This window comes from Triturus cristatus, chromosome 11 (assembly GCF_964204655.1).
Source record: "Triturus cristatus chromosome 11, aTriCri1.1, whole genome shotgun sequence".
NCBI classification, from domain to species: Eukaryota; Metazoa; Chordata; class Amphibia; order Caudata; family Salamandridae; genus Triturus; species Triturus cristatus.
In genome coordinates, this window is record NC_140594.1 from 384,155,774 (window position 1) to 384,179,487 (window position 23,714).

At 46.2% G+C, this 23,714-nt stretch overlaps 1 protein-coding gene across 2 annotated transcripts in view; it reads left to right on the forward strand.

Annotated features, from left to right (window-relative positions):
* Positions 1–23,714, forward strand: part of CNNM4 (cyclin and CBS domain divalent metal cation transport mediator 4) — a 349,407-nt gene that overhangs the window by 254,966 nt on the left and 70,727 nt on the right. For both annotated transcript variants that reach the window (XM_085634536.1, XM_085634537.1), the window contains exon 4: positions 4,708–4,877. In XM_085634536.1, coding sequence (XP_085490662.1) covers positions 4,708–4,877 — 170 coding nt within the window. The remainder of the gene's footprint in view (positions 1–4,707; positions 4,878–23,714) is intronic.

Consider the following 23,714-nt stretch of genomic DNA (forward strand, 5'->3'; position numbering starts at 1 on the left):
AAAACTATATTGCCCGCAAATGATTGTGTGGAAATAGTGTTTCAGTGAATATATTTATCATTTGTTGATCACCAAGTAAAGTGTCTTCATTTGTTTTGATCCTATTCAAATCTTTGCTTCCATCATGTTCAGAATTACAAAATAAATTTGCTTAACTTTTGCTTTTCTGCCTGCTGTATGTGTGTAATTGATTTACATGTATTTACATTTTGTTGTGGTTACAAAAAAATGATATCCTATAGCCTTTCCTTTCGCACTCCCTGTACCCCATTTAAGATGGTCACATAATTAATTCACTTTACTTTTCTTTCTCTGACTTCAAAGTGAGAGGAGTTTGCAAACACCAATCCCCGTGTTAAAAAACAAAATAAGCAGCAGTTTGTCAGAAGAGAGCCTGAGATTTGAGCTTAGTCTTTGAAGCGCTGCAAAATGTACCAAGATAAATACTGAATATAAAGGCATCTTTATTTATTGCTTGGACTTTCTCAACCCGCCAAAAATTGGCTCATGACCTACTAGTAGGCCGCAACCAACATGTTTAGGAAACATTGCCTTAGACTCTTCCTAACTGATCTCTGGGAAAAAATCATTTCAGATAATGTTTGTGACCTAACTCAGACAGCTCAAAACTAAAAGTGCAAATACAATGGCCTGATCAGGACTTTCTACTCATGAATTACCAGAGATGTATTAGCCAGATACAGGTTTACATTACATTACTTTATATTATTTTTAACACCTTTTTAAAATGTTGGAGCATTTATGCTTTTTACTCCACCCACATTTGGCCTGGCCAATTCTACTTATAGTATAAGTCAGCATTTTCAGTAAAGGGACCCACCAACCAATATTTACTATATGGATGGGTGGATGGAGGAGATCTCATCTTGGTGCATTTAATAACTGTAGGATTTTTAGCATTTGATCAACTTCTTCACTTGTGGGTACCTTCAGTACAATCACCCCTCTACAGAGACACCTGATCTCTACTTCCCTTTCCCACTATTTGCCAGATTGCCATTTGGTCCTTTTCATATACTGTTCCACTCAAAGCTGCGTCTAACAAGCCATCTCCTTTACCTCAAGCCATCCCTTTGTAGCTTCCAGAACTTCTTAGTCGACTAAGTGCATGATGACTTTGAGGCAAAGTTCAAGGCCTAGTTCTCTTTTCCAGTGGAGCGGCCTGACCTCTGTTGTAATAACGGAAGTGGGCTTCCAGTGTGCACAGTACCAGATGTTCACAACCTATTGCACCATGTGCCTCAGAAACTAACCAAATTCCTCAACATCATGTTTCACTAGGCAACGAACTGAATACCAACGTATTTTCCAGAACACCTCAGCCTCTTGAACTAAGTGCCATGCTTTTGCTACACCACCTTTTGTGGTGGTCTACAGTCACATTGAGGGAATACCAAAAAGGGCCCATTAAAACCTTTTTTGTAATCCCTCTAGGGTTCTATATTCATTAGTACAGCAACCTTTTTGCTGCAAACTGTAGGAGGCGGAAGTAGCATGTTTTCATCTGGCTATGTAAGTTATTGTCACACGTGACCTGCAAGGCTACCCATCGTAATCTGTATGGCACCAATAGCCTATAGGGGTCGCTCAGTAGATAAGAGAGGTAGAGCAGGCCTTTAGGTTCATGGAAGGGGACCTTCCCCTCTCTGAGTGAACTAACTTTGTGGTTGAGCTAACCATGGCTCCCAACCTGGGACACTAAGTCTCACACATGGCAGACCTGGAGACAACAGCCATCCAGGACAAGAAGACAGTGGTCTATCCCAGTGCTCTACCCCTCCACGGGTTGGTGGCCCTACAGATGGCCTGCATCCCTGCCTCTTTTGCTGTTCTAAACACATACATTGACATAGTGTTGCCTGCCACATTAAGGCCCATTCAACCCCAGGGATGGTATTCCACAGACGACTGAGCAGTTACCTAAATAAATGTACATGCAAACTGCTGCACTATTTCCTTACTGAAGTATACTTTCAAAATATTCAACTCATGCAAATCCACCTGCTTTCCTGGCCACCAACACTCTTGCATCAAGCATATTGGCAGCCAGGCCCTTTCCTCAAAAGTTATTCAGGCTGTTGCTATGAAAGACTTATTAACTATCTTACTTTCAATAGGTAAAGTAGAACATCAGCAATTCTTTTTTTTTACTTCTTTTGTTGACTTTTAAAACCGTGTACAGTCACATACCCTCCTTCCACCCCATTTGTTCAGTACCCAAATAGCATGAAATATCATACATACTAACTAATAGTGCACGTATCTGATAATTTTTACGATTGCAACGTTCAACTAGTCACCCAAACTAGGAAAACAGTCCTACCAGAGAAAGCGGCTCAGTGTGTGTAGTGTATTAGTGAACCAGAGCTTCTATGCTGTGTGAGTGCTTACTGATGATGGACCAGTGGCCCCCTCTTAGAGCGTCACCAATTTATGAGATTAGCGTGTCCATGTTCCTTGATGACAATCGCTTTCGTACTAATGCTCCGCATACTAGAGACTTAGCCACTGCAAGCACATGCTCACAGACTCTGTAGGGAGGACAAATGAACAGCTTTATAATTGTTGTCATATTGTTTATTGTGGCTTTGTGTGTGATGATTTGGTCCATCATTGACCTTACCCTTCTAGACAACTATATAGGTTCTGCTATATTCTTCTTTCTATCATTTCCCAAGGCTATCTTTGGATTCTGGGCAGTGCAGTCTTTCAAAACTTCCCTTACAGGATCTGAAGATGGATTAAACTGCATCCTCAGTCTGATCTGTAAATCTCTCCAGCCACCATAGAACATAACACCTTGCCCATATGGAACATCTCAACCCCGCCCTACCCATTCTGTCCATTCTTCTATTTCTTAGCCTTTTCTGAAAGTCTTGGGTCAGCATTCCAGGCATCTGATTAAAATGTCCAAATGCTCCGTAAGTTCTACATACTTTATAGCTTCATATTTCCTCCCCAGACCAGCTATGTCCCATAACACAAAATTGATTATTTCCTACCGTCAATTTAGCTTTCCAGTTGAGTCCTCATTTGGCTTTTTTGTTACTACCTCTGGTCTCATGACCCTTGGGTGCCTAACCAGGCTGTCAAATAGTTGTATTTCTTTCAGATGTAGCTCATATGATACTGGTTTTCACGTACAGCAGTTCTTAATTCATTTGCTTATGTAAAATGCTCTGGCAGCCCTGGGCCTGGTTTGTGCTATATAAAACCAAAAAAAAGTCAAATCAATAAATATTCTCCTTGAATATTTTGGTTGTACAGGCACCTATCCCTTAGCTTCTTTTGGTTTACCTTTTAGTACATACATTTTATCGAATGAAGGACACTTCCTGTAATATGTCTCGGTAGAATATCTGGAGTCCATTTTCGTTCTCAATTAAGCATCCGGCCCTGATGAAACCTCCCCTCCCGCTCCTCAGAAATGGCTAGAGTGAACCTCTTTTAAGCTCAGCTAATTCCAAACCCCACCACAGTGGTTATTCTACTTTGATCCATAGTATTACTTGCTTAAAAAGATCCACTAGTTGGTTTGTTCGTGTCTGTCTCGCCCGCCCTTTCTTTATTTTTTCTGTCTTGGACAGGGCTTTAGTTCTTTACTTTTAAGAGGCATGACGTATGTTGTGCAAAGGTGATGTGGTATAGATGTTTTATTAGTATGGGCAGCTTGGAACATTGGTACTTTTTTCATACAAGTTTCTTTTGTATATAATTATTATCCACATAAAAAGGCTCAGTCTGTTCTCTTTCTTTAAAGTGGTGTTAACGCTTAATTATCTTGAGTGGGCGCCAGCTTAGGAGTTTAATGCCATGAATATGGCGCAGACGTGCTGATGTGGTGTAAACGCCTTTGCATGGAAAGTAGTTTATTGTTTATATTGCCGTTCATAAAGGAGTTGGTTGCATTCCTTCTCTGTTCACTTACTAATCCCTTAATGTGTTTCACCAATATATATTCATTCAGACTCCACCACCTTTTCTGCTGAAAGTTGTTTCTTCTTTTCATGCAAATGAATCAGTTTATCTAGTTTTTCAGTACCAGTTGAACAGCCTACAACATATTGGTGCAAAATAAACTGTGTGCCACCACATGTCTAGGATCAAAGAATTAAAGAGCGATGCACCGTCAGTGAAGCGCAAAGCTGGTTGTAAGCAAAATGTCTGTAGATGAGTGCAATTTGCTTTAAATTCTGATATCAATCATCCAGTCAGCCCATTTCAAGGAAATGGGTTTGCTAAAGATAATGGTGATTTACAACAGTATTCTTGACTAGTAATGCTGTTTGTTGCTTAAGACAGCTGTCTCATAGCAGTCGGCAGAAAGTCTGTAAATGTTAGAATTTGGATACAGGTTTGCAATTGGATGATCAAGCTGGTCAGTTGCTACATAAAACCGTGTGAGTGACAGATTAATTCTCCATGCTCGTCGAATGGCCCTTGCTTTGTTCACTCCTCTTCCCGACTCTGTTTCTGCAAATGGAGATTTTGGTGTATTTGCTGATGCAGATCTGAATATGATGTTGTCGTGCTTGGTTCCTCTTTGGGGAGTATGTAAATGAACTTTCCTGAGAATGAACTATTGGCCAACTATTTCCTTGAAAGCTATGTTTCTTCATGTGTGTGTGTGTGTGTCCTGTGTTTTCTGGTGACTAATATGACATGGCTTTTCTTTTGTCTTCTCAGAGGTGAACCTCTTTACACCTACACTCATCTCGGAGAAGATCCTGCTGCGGATCCTCAAACACCCAGATGTCATTCAGGACATCAAGTTTGATGAGGAGAACAAGAAGGCCCCTCATCACTCCCTGTACCACAGGAACAAGCCAGCTGACTACTTTATTTTGATCCTGCAGGTATGCCACCCTGGTGAGGTGGGCTGTGTGGAGATGGTGTACTATGTGGAAAAAGGACATGGTATAATGGTGTTCCTGCCAAGAAACGTCAAGGGGGTGGCGTAGAGAAGATGTTGTGTCTGCTTGGAGTAGATGATATTGTACCAGCTTGGGAAAAGGACCTTGGGATCGGTAGGGTATCAGCCTAAGGTTTGGGGTAACAGAAGGGATTTATGATACCAGTTGGGTGAGAGCCTGCACTTTTGACATGCAATTAAAATCCAGGAGTCTTTCATCGTAGATTAGAAGACTAGGCAATAAAAAATGTGATTGAGTGGTGATTAACTACTTGAGAAGGTTTGTGTGGTGGGGGACAGTAGTGATGCTTAGAAGCCATGATGGAGATGATGTGCACAGATTTTTTTGAAAATGCATATTTTAGATATTCACATGCTGCAATTAATCCTAGCAGCTATAGTTTATTTTTGAAGAAAAAAATCCACTTTGTAGGGGTGGACTTCACAGCTGTGTCTGATGTTGAAACTTAACATGCTCTCAAGTGTCTCCACAGAGCGATTTTTTTTTTTTTTTTTTACTGTGGGTCTCCATCGCCTAAGGTGCGCGGCTCATGCTATCAGAGGAATTCAGATGTAAATAGGACCTTAAAACAAATCTAAACTCAGGCAGTTGATATACATTGACTGAGCTCTACGATAGCTGGGAAGTGCCTTACAAAGAACATTTTATTGTAGTAGGATCGTCTCTTGAATATATATCTTCACATCTCATGCGAATACATTGCATGCCATCACAACGCGGTCGTTACAACGACCGCGTTGTAACAACGCAAACCAGTTCCTTCTCAGTTTGTGCATCAGCAGGGAAGGGGTTGGATTGTAAATCCAACACCAGCACGCCCCCTACAGCAAGTAGTTGAAACGACTTGCGATGTAATGGTACGCCTGGTAGCAACACTGTCGCTATAACGACCGTGTTGTAAAGGTACCGCGTTGTGGAGACAGCGTTGTAAACGCTGTTTCCCACGTCTGTTACATGAACTGCTTAACCTAGAACATAGTGGTATTTGGGGTATATTTGAGAGCTGTTTAAAGAAACCAAAATGTTGTTAGCAGGCACATATGAAAATGTAATTCTTTAGTACTAGTCTTGCAGTAACGTTTCTTTTATATTGCAGATAAATGAAATAACTAATTCTCCAACAGTGACAAAGATGTTTTTAGGTGGCAAAGCTGCTATAAAAACCCAGGTCTTCTAATTTTAAGGATGTGTATCGAGCCATCAGTTCACTTCTTCTTTGCAAAATTAAACCAAAATGACAGCAGTTGGATTGGAGGGAGTGTTTTGTTCACCGTCATACTAGTCAAATAGTCCTTTAAAAAAAAAATCAATCACACTTATTGGATGATTGAGGCAAAAATACAAAGATCGAATTTTCGAAAACTTGTGCAGTACAACATTTCATCATGCCAATAAGTACTTTAAGTCATGTCACGAATCTCTTGAAAAGATCTCTGTTAATCAAAACCACAAGTTGTTGATTTGATCATGTTTCCTTGAGCAGGTGACAAGGCTGAGGACACCTACATTGATGTATTTGAAGTTCCTGTAAGTGACTGACATTACAGAGTGGAAAGAGCGCAGCACATCTGGTGACTTCCTAAATGTGGAAAGGGCTAGAAACTTAAATATTTGTGCACCATGTGTCTGTGAACGTCTCTAAAAGGCAGCCGGCCTACCCTTAAAAATATCTTTGTCTGTGCCATCCACAGTGTCTTATTTGGATGATACTTCTTTGGGTGTCATTTGCTGCAAATTTCGACAAATCTTCAATCACAGAAAAATCTAGGACTAACACAAAACACACAAAATCTTTGACCCTGAGGAAAGACAAGTAACCATATACATTGATACTCCACTGGTTCTGAGGAAAAGGCAACGGCAAACCACCCCTTTATTGTCATCAACCATGCACTGAAAAATACTTTGGCAACAATTGCTTTTCCATCAAAACCTCAACACGAATGAAACACATAGGCAAAGACACAGAAACTCTATCCATAAAGAATGGAGGAATGCCTTGGCTGGCACCATTCTCTTGAAGGAAAATCCAGTGATTACACAGAGGTTACAAGGGTGTGGGAATGCAGGAAGCATTGGGTGGTGTGACCTATTTACAATCAAGGTTAAGGGGGAAGGCAAACACATTGTAGATGGTCCCCAAAACCTCAATTTGATCTACACACTATGTGGGACAAATAGATGCTGCAATTCACATGCGAGGAAATGACAGCCTGGTTTCTGACCTCTCAACCAGACAACTTTGCAGTTCACATTTTTTTCTATCGAAGGGAAGCGCAAATTTACATTGTCTGCTAGCTGCAGTTACATCATTCTGCTGGCTTCAAGACAGCTTAGACCAAAAAGGAGATTTCATAACACTATAATGGCTGTTTATAGCATAACATGGTGCCTCTTGAGAAAGTGAAACAAAGGACCCTCTAAGGATTATCTCAGGTGATCGTGGCCAGTTTTTAGTGTCATGTGGAATAAAATGTTACTACCTTGTAGAAACCAATGGTGGGCACATTTTACCAACGTGTGATAGCTTCCTTACAAAATATGCTGTTACATGACATGACGCTATGTCAAATGGAGCTCGAGGTGCACTTTCTTGCACCATTTCTGTCATGGTAAAAATGCGAAAGTAGATGTGCAGTTGGAACAAGATGATTTACAACACCTGTTTAGAATTTCCTCCACCTTCATTACTCTACTCTGTGGGACACATATTGCCAAGCAATATGCAGCTTGCATGTTATTCTAATAAATGCATGCCCCAAAAAATGTTACTTAGCTCTTATCTGACAGCTCAATGCCTGTTTTAGATGCATGTGACCCATCCAAACTCCACTGGAGGTCGAAGATGATGACAATTTTCTGTGTCCTTGCTGTTAAAGCTTTACAGAAGCCCTTGAAAGTGTGAGTCTTTCTAAAGCACCACCAGTCTCTTCATTGTACCTCAACGTTGTTCTTTACGTGACTCAGGGGGACGTCCTTGAGCCATTACACTCATGCAAGCTTCAGTTCCTTCTGTGGAAGGTGGCCTTCCTCAGTGCAATCACTTCTGTCCGTAGTGTTGGTGAACTGCACATCCTAACAGAAGAGGAGCCATGTATTCAAGTGCTAAAAGATTGGAGTGTCCCTAGAATATACACTCTAATTTTCTGCCTTTTGTCTTCTCCACTTTCACAAACTATTGAGCTGACAGATTTTTTTCACCTAACGTCAGTCAGTTGCAAAAGACCCTTACACCCTCTAGAAGTTAAGAGCCCTTACAACTGCATTGACTGTACCAAGGCCTTTAGAAAGACCAAGCAGCTCTATGTAGCTTTTGGCCTACCTCGCCTTGAAAAACTAGGTTACAAAGTAGGCCTTGCCAGATAGATTGTTAGATGTATTCAAGTTTACCATGCCAAAGCTAAACCCACATTACACTCTGACCTATAGCACATTACACAATGAAAAAGGGGAGCTACTATGGTTTTCCCATGCAAAATTTCACATTTACACAAATGTAAAACTGCAAATGGCCTGGAAGCCACACAAACACTAACCATTACTGTATGGGTATTCATTCTGACAAGAGGCGCAAGTTTGGCTAACTGTGTATAAAACATTGTTTTAAATGTCATACACTGCTTACTGCAAAGCACCGCATTAGGGATAAGGGTACTGCATTCTAGTCTATGCAGAGCATGTGCTCTAGGTCTAAACATCTAGGGGTATGCCCAAATCACCCTGCAATACCTGGGCTGCGAACATTCAAAATACAAACATGGTATCCTGTAGGGGTCAATCACATAATAAACTTTAGCCACAGTGAAATATTCAATTTGATGCAGGGTTGATAGAATTATTCCAAGCAAGCTATTTCTAAACTTTTAACTGTTAGTCTTCGTAGTGTTTCCACTTTGTAAACAAATCCTTGGAGCTCAGTTAAAAAATACATAAATGTTTTATCAAACCTGTGAGAAGTTGGCCTGATATGTAGTGCTCACTATTCTAGTGATCACTGTGTATCATTCCAAACGACCCTTATTGGTGATTGGTTGTAAGTCAACCGTATAGACCAGCTATCCTAGTAGCGTGGATACGAGCAGTCTTTAGGCTAAACTCTAGAGGGCGTGTTAAGCCAGCTGTTTACCATCACATATACCCCTTGAACGTCAAGTGAAAGTACACAACACAAGTTGTTATGAAAATAAAGGATATTTATTTATAACAAGACTACCCTGGCTCTTTATGAGTCAGGGAGCTAAGCACACTACAAAACTCTTATGAAAATACTTCTGGTTGCACAATTTACACAAATGCCCGAAGGGCACGAAACCATTTACACTGCAAGTGGAATGGGAAAAGTTAGATAGTTTAAAGTTACTGATTCCGGAGGAATCCGATCAGTGGGACTAAACGAAAAAGGAACTGGACACTTGTAGAGTGAACCTACGATGGAGCACCGAGATGCTCGAGTTACCTAGCCCAGAGGCTGCGGCTGCGTGGGGTTCAGCAAGATGTCGGGAGTCCTCGTTATAGTCTCAGGAGCCTGAAAGAAGAAGTTGCTGGCAGGCGACCAGTGTTGATGTTCAGAGAGATCCAAGCCTGGATCGGTGATGAAGAAAACCTGAAAGCAGAGGGGACTCAGTTCTCAACCGCTAGCCAGCGATCGTGTGGGTACCAGGAAGGTACCGGCTGAGGTCACCTCGACCAGGTGAGTGGATGACGTCGGACTCGGCTGTTCCTCGGACCAGGAGGCGCGGCGGCGACCAGGATGGAGGGCGAGCTGTCCCACGAAGGTGTCTGCTGTCGATGATGCTGGGCCCAGGAAGGGGCAGCAGGTCTTGGCAGTGGCAAACCCACGCGGTGGAGTCAAGATGGCGTCGGGAGTGGACCAGGAGGGTCCGAGGTACTCCTCTGTTGAAGGGGAGCAAGAGCCAGTCTGGAGCAACCAGACCAGTGATGAAAACAAGCTATCGTGGTGCGTCGTGAAGAGGGCCACAAGCCGGTCGGCGAGTGGTCGGACAACGCGGTGAACAGCAAGGAGCGGAAGTGCCCCCACGCAGATCTCTTGGATGCTGGGGAGGCAGACTTCGGTGCTGGAGCCGTTCAGGGTTAGGGCTTCTCAAACCCTAGGTGCACTCACTCGAGGGTCCCTCGGTGGGCGTGCTAGATAAGCGTCGTGCAGGTTCTGAAGATGGCCGGTCCCGCAGGTCTCGTCACACCTACGAATCTCAGCTGGGCTGACGATGTAGGTAGAGGTCAGAGATGGCAGGGAACCCGGGTCTCGTCGAGCTGGGCAGTCTTGATCCGTGGGAGAGACGTGCAGCAAACCGCAAGCGCTTAGGTGGTGCCTGCTGTTGCAGGGTGACTACTCCTTAGCCACAAGGGAGAGTCTTCAGAAATAGTCAAGAGTTCCTTTCGTGGAAAGTAGTTCAAGATTCAGAATTATCCAATTTGGGAAGGGGACCCGCTCCCACCTTTATTCTAAGAAAAGGGGCTGGCCCGTGACTAGGTCCTACCTATGGGTGGGGCCAGGAGGGGGGTGGTTACACCCCTATCCTTTGTCCGGCTTCGCCCCAGCTCAGGGGCTGGTGTGCCCCCGAAACTGGTTTGAGCCGGACTATACACAGTGAGCACCGGGGTGCCACTTGCAATCACCTTCCTTTCAGCCCTGCCTACCTGGGATACACAAACCCTGTCTGGGATGGTGCTAACACCGCCCTCGACAGGAAACCCTTTGTCCAAGCTCCCCTCGCTGGAAGGTCTCCCAGCAGCAGGAGGTCAGACTTGTGTCTGGTGGCAGCATCCATTTTGTGATGCTGAGGCTTGAGTCAACTTTAACCGGGGTTCAAGGTTACTTCCATGTCGTGCCCCTCTAAAAGGGGGGAATGCTAACCCCGTCGCCAGAATTGGCGAGGGGTTCGTATTCCAATTCGTATGACACCTTACTCGACATGTGTGGGTGATGCGATGCCAAAGTTAGCAAATAACCGCAAGGATTATAATGCATTCTAAAGTAGTTGGCCCGCGTCACCATGGAACGGCTATTAGGACTTGGTTCCGCCAGCCGTCGACGGGCCCAGCTCGCGCCAGAGCACCGTCCCACATGATTCCCCGCACTCTGCCTTCAGGATTGATAAGGCCTGCCATAGGAGTGACTGATAGGAATCCATGTGTCCATTCTAGGGTTAGGTATAGGAATACTACACCTACAGCAACGGGTGATTACACCACTTTGCCCCAGCTGTCGTGCAGCCAGTTGTGTCAGATTTGGGCGGCCATCCAGGGGTGGCATAATACATGCTGCAGCCCCCGGTAGGCCCTGGGTACACCGATGCCCTGGATACCTGTGGTATGCTGATACAGGGACTGATAAGGCGGCCCAGTTCCAATTAGTGGATGCACCTAATGTACATGTGTTTTAATTTTCGAGAGAGAACAGCTAGGCTGTGGGTCTGATTGGCAGGCCCGCAGCCGGGGAAAGTCGTAAACCAATGAAGCAAAAGCAAAAAAATCTGGGTGATCATAGGATTGCAGACCCTACTCTCCTACATGACCCCCCCCCCCCCCCAAACTTTGGGACAATAAGCTAACCTTGACCAGGTGAGTCTTCTTGCTCTAAGTGGAAATACCTGGAGAGCCCATCTGCATTGCCATGATCAGTGCCAGGTCTATGCTCCACTGTGAAGTCCATCCCCTGTAGGGAAATGGACCACCTAAGTAGTTTGGGGTTTTCACCCTTCATTTGATTTAGCCACAAGAGGGGCTTATGGTCGGTCTGAATCTTGAAGTGAGTGCCAAACAAGTATGGCCTCAACTTCTTCAGGGCCCAAACCACAGCAAAGGCCTCCCTCTCAATAGCTGACCAATTCTTCTCTCTGGGGGTCAGCCTCCTGCTAATAAAAGCTATGGGCTGGTCATGACCATCAAAATTCAGTTGAGATAGAACAGCTCCCACACCCAACTCCGAAGCGTCTGTTTGGACAATGAATGGTTTGGAGTAGTTTGGACTCTTTAGGATAGGTGCTGTGCACATGGCCTGCTTTAGGTCATCGAATGCCTTCTGACAGCTTGCTGTCCACTGAACTTTTTTTGGCATCTTTTTACTTGTCAGATCGTTTAGCGGGGTCACAATGGATCCATAATTTCTGACAAATTTCCGGTAATAACCAGTCAGGCCCAAGAAAGCTCGAACCTGAGTCTGGGTGGTTGGAGGAGCCCAGTCCTGGATGGCCTGTATTTTGCTCTCCAATGGCTGAACCTGGCCTCCACGTACAAGGTGGCCCAGGTATACAACCTGTGTCTGCCCTATCTGGCACTTAGTGGCCTTGATAGTGAGGCCTGCCTTCTGCAGAGCCTCTAACACTTTCCTCAGGTGGACCAGGTGATCCTCCCAGGTGGAGCTAAAGACAGCGATATCGTCCAGATACACCGCGCAGAAGTCGTCCAACCCAGTGAGAACTTGATTCACCAGCCTTTGGAAGGTGGCAGGTGCATTTTTCAAACCAAAGGGCATTACCACGAACTGATAATGCCCACCCGGGGTAGAAAATGCTGTTTTGGGCTTGGCCTCCTCAGCTAACCTGATTTGCCAATACCCAGCTGTCAGGTCAAATGTACTTAAGTAGTTGGCCGAAGCCAACCGGTCTATAAGTTCATCTGCTCTCGGTATCGGGTGGGCGTCAGTCTTAGTGACTGCATTGAGGCCCCTGTAGTCCACGCAAAACCTCATCTCTTTCTTACCGCCCTGGGTGTGAGGTTTTGGCACGAGAACTACTGGACTAGCCCAGGGGCTGTCCGAGGGCTCAATGACTCCCAGCTCCAACATTTTCTGCACCTCTGTCTTGATGCAGTCTCTGACATGATCAGGCTGTCGATAGATTTTACTCTTTACGGGCAGACTGTCCCCAGTGTCGACCTCATGGGTACACCAATTGGTCTGACTGGGTGTCAGAGAGAACATATGTCGAAAGGATTGAAGAACCTGTTTACAATCCTTTTGTTGATGTCCAGAGAGGCTGCCACAAAAGACAACACCATCTACTGACCCATCGTCAGGGTTCTGAGAGAGCAGGTCCGGGAGAGGGTCACTCTCCTCCTCCTGTCCCTCATCTGTGGCCATGAGCAAGCCCATGCCCTCCCTGTCGACATATGCCTTGAGCCTGTTTACATGGAGCACCCGGTGGGGGCTCCGGGGAGTTCCCAGGTCTACCAAGTAGGTGACCTCTCCCTTTTGCTCAATGATCGTGTGGGGCCCAGACCATTTGTCTTTGAGTGCTGCTGGGGCCACTGGCTCCAGCACCCACACCTTCTGTCCAGGCTGGTACACAGTCAGGACAGCCTTTTGGTCGTGCCAAGCTTTTTGTAATTCTTGGCTCGCCTCAAGGTTTTTAGATGCCTTTTCCATGTACTCAGCCATCCGCGAGCGGAGACCGAGCACATAGTCCACAATGTTTGATGCCGGCTTTTTGAGAGGTCTCTCCCATCCTTCCTTTACCAAACAAAGGGGTCCCCTTACAGGATGTCCGAACAGAAGTTCAAAAGGGCTGTAGCCAACCCCCTTCTGCGGGACCTCTCTGTAGGCGAACAAGAGGCAGGGTATCAGGACATCCCATCTCCGCCGAAGCTTTTCAGGTAGTCCGTGAATACTCCCTTTGAGGGTCCTGTTGAATCTCTCAACAAGCCCATTGCATTGTGGGTGATAGGGTGTGGTGAATTTGTAGTTGACACCACACTCCTTCCACATAGCAGTCAGATATCCCGACATGAAGTTTGCACCTCTGTCTGAGACAACCTCCTTAGGGAAGCCCACTCTGGAGAACACTCCAACTAGGGTTCGTGCCACAACAGGTGCTGTAGTGGTCCTAAGGGGAATAGCTTCAGGATACCTGGTGGCGTGGTCCACCACCACCAGTATAAACTTGTGCCCTGATGCTGTCTGGGGTTCTATTGGTCCGACAATATCGATCCCCACTCGTTCAAAGGGTACCCCCACCACCGGCAGTGGTATGAGGGGGGCCTTTGTCGTGCCACCTGACTTACCACTGGCTTGGCAAGTGACACAGGAGCGGCAAAACTCCTTCGTATCTTCGGACATGTGGGGCCAGTGGAAGTGTGGAACAATTCTGTCCCAAGTCTTATTCTGGCCTAAGTGACCTGCAAGGGGAATCTCGTGGGCCAAGGTAAGAAGGAAACCTCTCAGAGACAAGGGGATGACCAGCCTCCTGGTCGCGCCAGGTTTGGGGTCTCTTGCCTCTGAGTACAGGAGTCCATCGTCCCAGTACACCTTGTGGGTACCTGTGGCGTTCCCTGCAGCCTCAGCAGCAGCCTGCTGTCTGAGGGGTTCAAGTGAGGGGCAGTCTAACTGTGCCTTCCCCAGGTCTTCCCTGGAGGGTCCCCCTGAGCCCAGAAACTCAACCTGACCAGGTTCAAGCTCTTTTGGCTCAGTTTCCCTCAGTTCTTTAAGGTCAGCCTCCTCAGAGACTTGATCCACGACCTGGGGTAAGGGGGAAGGCGAAGCCTTACCCTTACTGCTCCTTTTCTTGGAAGGTGCCTGGTCCGTTCTTCCAGGATCCAGCACCTGTTCAGTGGGGCATCTTTTGGCCTGTGACCTGGTCACAGCAAGGACATGTGCTGGCAAGCCTAACATTTCCATGTGAGTCCTCTGCTCCACTTCTGACCATTGTGACGTTTCCAAATCATTGCCCAACAGACATTCTACGGGGAGGTCTGAACTAACCACAACCTTTTTCGGGCCACTTACCCCTCCCCAGGAGAAATCAACAACTGCCATACTGTGATTGGTAGTGACATTGCTGGCATTGGTCACTAGGTAATCGGTACCTAGCATGATCTGTCCAGGGTCCACAAAGTTAGGCGTCACCATGGTGACACTGGCACAAGTGTCCCTGTAGGCCTGAGCCACTTTTCCATTGATCAAAGGTGTCTGTCTGTATTTGCCCAAAGTATTGGGACTGGCATCAGGGGACATATCCATATCCCCTGTACAGACAAGGACGGCCTGAGTGAGCGTGCTGACTAAGTCGTCACTCCCCTCGGTACCCAAGGTTAACCCAACTAATGCCTTGGGAGGCGCACTACCACTGCTGACTGTACTAGGGGGTGCAGGTGCCTTAGGGGCTGCAGTGGCAGGAGTTTGCCCTCCTTTCTTGGTGCACTCACTAAACCAGTGAGTCTTACTTTTACAGTATTGGCACCACCTTTTTGACTGGCCTTCTTGAGTCTTCTTCTTCTGGGAAGCCTGACCCCCACCCTCTTTGGTTTGTTGGGGACCTGTCGAAGACTTCTGGTCATTTTGTTCGTTCTTGTTACTACCCTTTTGGTCTGCTTTCTTCTGACCACCCTGGTTCTGAGTCTGGTTCTGCTTGACCCTTGTTCTGACCCATCTGTCTGCCTTCTTTCCCAATTCTTGGGGAGAGGTCAGATCCGAGTCGACAAGGTGCTAATGCAACAATTGGTTCTGACAGTTGTTTAAAATCTGTTCTCTCATGATAAGCTTGTACAATCCTGTGTAATCAGTAACCTTGCTACCCAGCAACCAGCCTTCTAAAGCCTTAGTGGCACAATCTACAAAGTCAGCCCAATCCTGAGACTGAATTTTCTGGGTGTCCCTGAACAGCACCCGGTACTGCTCGGTGGTTAAGCCGAACCCATCAATCAGTGTATTCTTCAGGACTTGGTAGTTGTTCGCATCCTCAGCTCTAGTAGTGAGGAGCTTGTCTCGTCCTTTACCTTCAAAGGAGAGCCACAGTATAGCTGCCCACTGACTTTGGGGGACGCACTGGACAGTGCAGGCCCTCTCCAAAGCAGTTATCCACTTGTGGATGTCGTCCCCTTGTTTAAAGGGGGGCACTATTTTACTCAGGTGTCTAGTGTCTATACCCCTGTCTTTCTCTCTAAGGAGAATGCTGCCACCAGTGGGATCTAACCCACTTAATTTCTGCTCTCGGGCTAAGGCAAGTCTTTCTTTGGCGAGGGCAAGTTCTTCCCGCTCGATCCTCAGATTGACTTCCCTCATCTTTGCTTCATGCTCCCTTCTCTGAGGGGACGTCATTCCTCTCTGAGAAGATGCCTGAGAGACATTTGTACGAACAGATCTGTTAGAGCCTCTGGAGAGAGACCTAGCTTGTCCGCTCCCAATGTTAGGCCTACTTGAGCGTGGGCCCGGGGCTCCCCCGGTTCCATTCTCATGCCTGCTTAAGTTGGTCCTCGTAAGCCTGCCGACTACCACTGGACCTTTGTTTGCCTCGTCTCCTGATAATTCCTCCTCGACTTCCTCCTCTGTATGGAGGTCGAGGTCTGGGTCACCAAGGGTTCCCTCTAAGGGAGGCATGTTCCCATCAGCATTGGGGGGACCTGTGTTAGAGGACCTCCTAGCATCGTACGTCTCTAAGAGACCTATCAGAAATGCGATGGTAGGGTTAGAACACTGGTTTAGCTTCCTGGAGGCACACAGTTGTCTCATCTCCTTGAAGCTAAGAGCTGCATATCGTGACACGACCTGTGGAGGGTCACTGGCCACTAAGGGAGTCTCTGCAGACTCTCCGTGGACCGACATGCTTTCTAGTGAGGTGTAAGTGATGCACCTACCTACAATATTTGTTTACCTACTGATCCCTTGCTAAGAGTTGTAGTCAGGGTGTGCTAAGCCCTGTTACACTACAACAGCTGGTTCAGTAGAACTCAGAGTATTCTAAGTTAAGTTATATGTACCTGGGTACTTATGTGATCTTTCACTTTGATATTCTTAGGATACGTGTGTGGTAACCAACAGCGGGCTCAAATCCCAACCGCTGCTCACCAATGTGAGAAGTTGGCCTGATATGTAGTGCTCACTATTCTAGTGATCACTGTGTATCATTCCAAACGACCCTTATTGATGATTGGTTGTAAGTCAACCGTATAGACCAGCTATCCTAGTAGCGTGGATACGAGCAGTCTTTAGGCTAAACTCTAGAGGGCGTGTTAAGCCAGCTGTTTACCATCACATATACCCCTTGAACGTCAAGTGAAAGTACACAACACAAGTTGTTATGAAAATAAAGGATATTTATTTATAACAAGACTACCCTGGCTCTTTATGAGTCAGGGAGCTAAGCACACTACAAAACTCTTATGAAAATACTTCTGGTTGCACAATTTACACAAATGCCCGAAGGGCACGAAACCATTTACACTGCAAGTGGAATGGGAAAAGTTAGATAGTTTAAAGTTACTGATTCCGGAGGAATCCGATCAGTGGGACTAAACGAAAAAGGAACTGGACACTTGTAGAGTGAACCTACGATGGAGCACCGAGATGCTTGAGTTACCTAGCCCAGAGGCTGCGGCTGCGTGGGGTTCAGCAAGATGTCGGGAGTCCTCGTTATAGTCTCAGGAGCCTGAAAGAAGAAGTTGCTGGCAGGCGACCAGTGTTGATGTTCAGAGAGATCCAAGCCTGGATCGGTGATGAAAAAAACCTGAAAGCAGAGGGGACTCAGTTCTCAACCGCTAGCCAGCGATCGTGTGGGTACCAGGAAGGTACCGGCTGAGGTCACCTCGACCAGGTGAGTGGATGACGTCGGACTCGGCTGTTCCTCGGACCAGGAGGCGCGGCGGCGACCAGGATGGAGGGCGAGCTGTCCCACGAAGGTGTCTGCTGTCGATGATGCTGGGCACAGGAAGGGGCAGCAGGTCTTGGCAGTGGCAAACCCACGCGGTGGAGTCAAGATGGCGTCGGGAGTGGACCAGGAGGGTCCGAGGTACTCCTCTGTTGAAGGGGAGCAAGAGCCAGTCTGGAGCAACCAGACCAGTGATGAAAACAAGCTATCGTGGTGCGTCGTGAAGAGGGCCACAAGCTGGTGGGCGAGTGGTCGGACAACGCGGTGAACAGCAAGGAGCGGAAGGGCCCCCACGCAGATCTCGTGGATGCTGGGGAGGCAGACTTCGGTGCTGGAGCCGTTCAGGGTTAGGGCTTCTCAAACCCTAGGTGCACTCACTCGAGGGTCCCTCGGTGGGCGTGCTAGATAAGCGTCGTGCAGGTTCTGAAGATGGCCGGTCCCGCAGGTCTCGTCACACCTACGAATCTCAGCTGGGCTGACGATGTAGGTAGAGGTCAGAGATGGCAGGGAACCCGGGTCTCGTCGAGCTGGGCAGTCTTGATCTGTGGGAGAGACGTGCAGCAAACCGCAAGCGCTTAGGTGGTGCCTGCTGGTGCAGGGTGGCTACTCCTTAGCCACAAGGGAGAGTCTTCAGAAATAGTCAAGAGTTCCTTTCGTGGAAAGTAGTTCAAGATTCAGAATTATCCAATTTGGGAAGGGGACCCGCTCCCACCTTTATTCTAAGAAAAGGGGCTGGCCCGTGACTAGGTCCTACCTATGGGTGGGGCCAGGAGGGGGGTGGTTACACCCCTATCCTTTGTCCAGCTTCGCCCCAGCTCAGGGGCTGGTGTGCCCCCGAAACTGGTTTGAGCCGGGCTATGCACAGTGAGCACCGGGGTGCCACTTGCAATCACCTTCCTTTCAGCCCTGCCTACCTGGGATACACAAACCCTGTCTGGGATGGTGCTAACACCGCCCTCGACAGGAAACCCTTTGTCCAAGCTCCCCTCGCTGGAAGGTCTCCCAGCAGCAGGAGGTCAGACTTGTGTCTGGTGGCAGCATCCATTTTGTGATGCTGAGGCTTGAGTCAACTTTAACCGGGGTTCAAGGTTACTTCCATGTCGTGCCCCTCTAAAAGGGGGGAATGCTAACCCCGTCGCCAGAATTGGCGAGGGGTTCGTATTCCAATTCGTATGACAACTTACTCGACATGTGTGGGTGATGCGATGCCAAAGTTAGCAAATAACCGCAAGGATTATAATGCATTTTAAAGTAGTTGGCCCGCGTCACCATGGAACGGCTATTAGGACTTTGTTCCGCCAGCCGTCGACGGGCCCAGCTCGCGCCAGAGCACCGTCCCACATGATTCCCCGCACTCTGCCTTCAGGATTGATAAGGCCTGCCATAGGAGTGACTGATAGGAATCCATGTGTCCATTCTAGGGTTAGGTATAGGAATACTACACCTACAGCAACGGGTGATTACACCACTTTGCCCCAGCTGTCGTGCAGCCAGTTGTGTCAGATTTGGGCGGCCATCCAGGGGTGGCATAATACATGCTGCAGCCCCCGGTAGGCCCTGGGTACACCGATGCCCTGGATACCTGTGGTATGCTGATACAGGGACTGATAAGGCGGCCCAGTTCCAATTAGTGGATGCACCTAATGTACATGTGTTTTAATTTTCGAGAGAGAACAGCTAGGCTGTGGGTCTGATTGGCAGGCCCGCAGCCGGGGAAAGTCGTAAACCAATGAAGCAAAAGCGAAAAAATCTGGGTGATCATAGGATTGCAGACCCTACTCTCCTACAAAACCCATCACCACTAACCTAAACAAAACAAACACACTAAATTAAAACTTAAAGTGTTTCGTGAAGTTGTCTCCTTTCTTCCTTATAATCAATCAAGTATTTGGTTGCACCATTTACTCATTATGCAATCCACTTAGAGGTAGCCTTTACAAAAAACAAATTTTTGGGCAACAATGCCCTCTTTGTTTTTGAGGCCTTAGTGGTGATGGGTTTGATCAAATATTTGTGCATTTTGATGAGCATGTGATTCACAAGCTGCAAACTAATTTTTACAGGTAATAACTGTTTCCTTTTTCATAAAACAATATTCTTAATTCCAGCAGATCCATATGTAGAGGGGCCACACAGATTAGTTTCTAGGAGGGCTGGGCAATCTGATTTTTGGGTTTGTGTAAAAAATCCTCATTTACAAGAACACCTGCATTCTATGTACTCTACATAATTGGAGTCAAATAAAATGGTCTCTCTGCATCTTTCTCTGGACAGTAGAAAATCTGAAAACGGCAATTTAGTGGAATCGCCCGCAAGGCGTCTAAGGGCAGGTTGACTGGGAAGGAAATATGATCTTGCTGTTTCCTCTGCTCCCCCAATCTGTTCCATATCTAACTCATGGGGTAACTGACTGTTTAGTGTGCGATCTTTAATGGGGCACTGATCCAGACTCTGAGTTCCCCATATATGAATTTGAATTATGGAAGGACATAAATGGATCTGAGTTGATTTGCATCATTCGGACAGTGAGACTACCGCAGAAGAGTCGGGTAGCAGATCCCGAGAAGGCCAGTTCATAGAAAATTCTAAGCCAGCATCCTGAAGCAATAGGGCTAGCTGAGGTCCTGCATCTCAAGCTAGTGCAAGAAGCAGATTTGCATTCTTTCAGAGAATGCTCATGGACATTTCTACATTTCTGCTAGAGACATCTAGCTGCAGATTTCTTACTGTAGACTCTCCCCCAGTCACAAGACTGGATCTGGAATTTTTTTCCCAACATCACATCTGTGCGTTGGAAGATGGCACAGGGCGACATCGACAGAGCCCATGTAACCCCCTCACTGACACGCTAACTCAGTTTGTTCTTTTCCACACTTACAACGCGGATCGAGAGCTGTTAGGTTTTAGCTCATCTCCACATTTTGTGTGAGAAACAGTGGGCATTTTTGCGATGCCTTCAAGGTTTAAACCCTGTGGATCTTGTGACAGATCCTCATAACATCTGTTTGTGGAGACCACCATGACTCGGAGTGTGGTTCCTGTCAGTGTCTTTGGCCGAAGGTGTTGAGAAAGCATCGAATGAAACTTCTGGCGGTTCAACTATCTGAGGCACTGCAGCGTTGTCAGTCCTCGCCTACGTCCAGAGACCAGTCGAGGAGCTGTTAGGGTGGGGAGAGGTCAAGGGAGGCTCCAAATCAGCAATGGTCGAAACGCAAGTTAATTTCTAACAATGTATCCCAAACTGCGGTTGCAAAGCATTCTCCAGAATCCACCCTGCGTGTCCCTAAATATCCTGGATCCGGGGGGATTCCAGCCCAAATGCGGGAATGTTATGTTTCCCTGCATTAAGTCTTTAGTTATGAATTCCTCTCTGGTGCTCTTTCTAGCCCAAGGAGGTGCCTCGACTGGATCTTCCCCGGCGGTTTTGCCCTCTGGGCCAGCCGGGTCCTCTGAATCCGGTATCGGATCGGATTTGATCGGATCGGATTTGAGACGGAGCCAGTGCACAGTCCTTTGTGGTCTTCACCTTCGGTGTCCGAGTCAGGTCAGTCAATGAGGTCGACGGTGCTGATTCACACCACAACAATTACTCTTTCTGATGTCGACACAATGCTGTCCGCTTTAGGCACCTCTCAATCTGCCCCTGTACAGCCTGTTTCTGCTCTTCCTACGGGAATACATAGTTTGACAGGCAAAGGAGAGACTATAGGGTGTGAAAGCCCATTGAGCAATATCTTCCAGCCTCCCTTGGAGGAAAATTGGCTGACTGACCTGGGTGAGGCTAGTGGACTTCAGTCCTCCCCAGTTTCAGATTTACTTTATCCACTTGGTATGGCAACAGAGGTGATTTCCTCTTATGCTGCTGTATTTAGAAGGGCATCTGTTGTCTTGGTTTGCCAGCATCCCCCAGTGTAATTGTCCACAGACCCCTTAGTGGATGTTCTTCACCAGGGTAAGACAGAAGTGGGGCCCTTAGTTATAATGAGTTTCTCCTTGAGATATTGTTAGGGCCTTGGGCACGGCTGGCCACAGGAATGCCTCTGGACCGGGCTATATCTCATCACCCGCCCCTGGGACCTTGATTGTCTCTTAAAACATTCCTCCACAAAATGTCTGGTTGTGCAAGTAACTACAGCCTCTGTGGACCCAAATGTCCTCCTTCTGGTTCCTCCAAGCACCGAGGCTGGAAAGTTGTGGGAGAAATATTTTCATTCTGTTAGTGCAGCATTACGATCTTTGAATACTACATGTATTCTCTGTAGTTTTTCCCCATGTGTTTTGGGACAAAATGGAGATTTTGCTTTCTTCTTTTCCTGACGAAGCCATAAATGAAATGCTACAGTTGGTGCATGATGGCTGAGAGGCGGCAAAATTCACCATAAAATGGGGTATGGACACCACTGAATCCATGGGTAGAGCTATAGTTCACTCAGTTGCACTGCGCAGACATACTTGGCTGCATCAGTCTGGGTTTTCACAGCCTGTACAGAATAGCCTGAAATATTTGCTGTTTGATGGGGGTAAATTTATTTGGTGTACATGCTGATTCGACTTTGTGGCGATCCCGAGCTGCACATTGTCATAAAGACACTTTGACATGTCTTTGAGGGCTCTGCTTGATTTTTCTTGCTTGCTTGTGTAAGAGTAAGTGTTTATAAATCGCTTGGTTGCAATATGTATTCATCTAGTTGCAACTTGTGCGTTTCTGCTTACTGCTGGAGTTTATGGTTGTTTACCTAACCTTACGATTCTTTCAATGTTGTCACCTGACCCTTACTCTGCGATGTTATGATTATAGTAGTGCATTTATTCAGCAGAATTCTTTACAGTACAGTTGTATTCTAGTATATTCCACGATAGGTGGCTTCCAGGATTACTATTTACTGCTTGGCGCAAACATTGCACCTCTCTCCTTCACCTCTGTTGTTGACAGTTTTTCAGCTGTTTACTTGTGTCTGGTTTTTGATTGATACCTGATATGCAGGTTATGCAGTTAACTTTGCTCTGCAGAAGAGCTCAAGAGTTGATGCCTTTTTGGTACATTCCATACTCTATTTGGAGTATCTTTTATATGCTATGTGATCATTTCTATATGTATGTATGCTGAGTTGGGATTCTCAGCTTTTGGACCATTGGACCCACATTAGGGGTACAGAGTTCCACCCTTTGTCTTGGGTTATTTCTCTAAGGCACAATATCATATATTCGTGAACTGTGGTACCTCTTGTTCAGTACTTGGATATTTGTGCTTCTATAAGAGTCTCAGTGTATGTGATCATTGTTGGTCACAAGATTATCATCTTATCAGCCCTAAAACTATGTGTTTTGCTCTTCAGGTTCTGTTCTTCTGAAGGTCAAGTCCCTCAAATTGGGTACCTTTCTTCTCTCTGAAGGTACTTCTAGACGTGGCCATGAGGGGACTAGATGTTTGCCTCATTACTTTTTTTTTTTTTTTAGATAGCTTTTATTCTTCTCTTACTGGATCGTTGCTCTTCTAAGAGACCACTTTCTTCATCATTTACCTAACACTAGATTGTAGTTAGGTTTGCACTTTATGAAGTGTGGTCCCTTGATAACATATACTTATCGATGTTTATTTTATGGATCACTCTCATTCTTTTAATATGAAATTAAGTTTCAGTATGAGGGATTTTTTCTAGCTCATCTGTAGATGGTTCTCTGTTCATATTGTAAGATCATTTACTACCCTTGGGATTCCCTAAACTTTAAGGTTTCTTTTTTATACTCTTATCTTATTCATCATTATACTCTATTGCTGCTGATGCTATCTCTGGCAATTTCTTTAACGCTGATGTTTTGGGATGGCTGTTGCTTTCCTGAATGGTATGATGCCACTGTGGTTTCCATATTATTATGTCAACTTTGTCTCATTATTCCGCTTTACTTTATTTATATGTCATATATTATTCTCTTGTCTATACATAGGTGGTTATTTTTATTTCTCCTGTGTCAGTGTATTTCTTGGAGATATCCTAATGGCCTTTGTATTATCTCTCTAAGGATATGACTGCTTCTATGCCACTAGTTGCTATTTTTGAGTCTAGTGGCTTAGTGCACTATGCATCCACTGTAGGGGCTGGTGTTTAACTTTATTTTCACAGGTTCATATCTCGGCGACAGCCTTTCATAATTCTGAGGT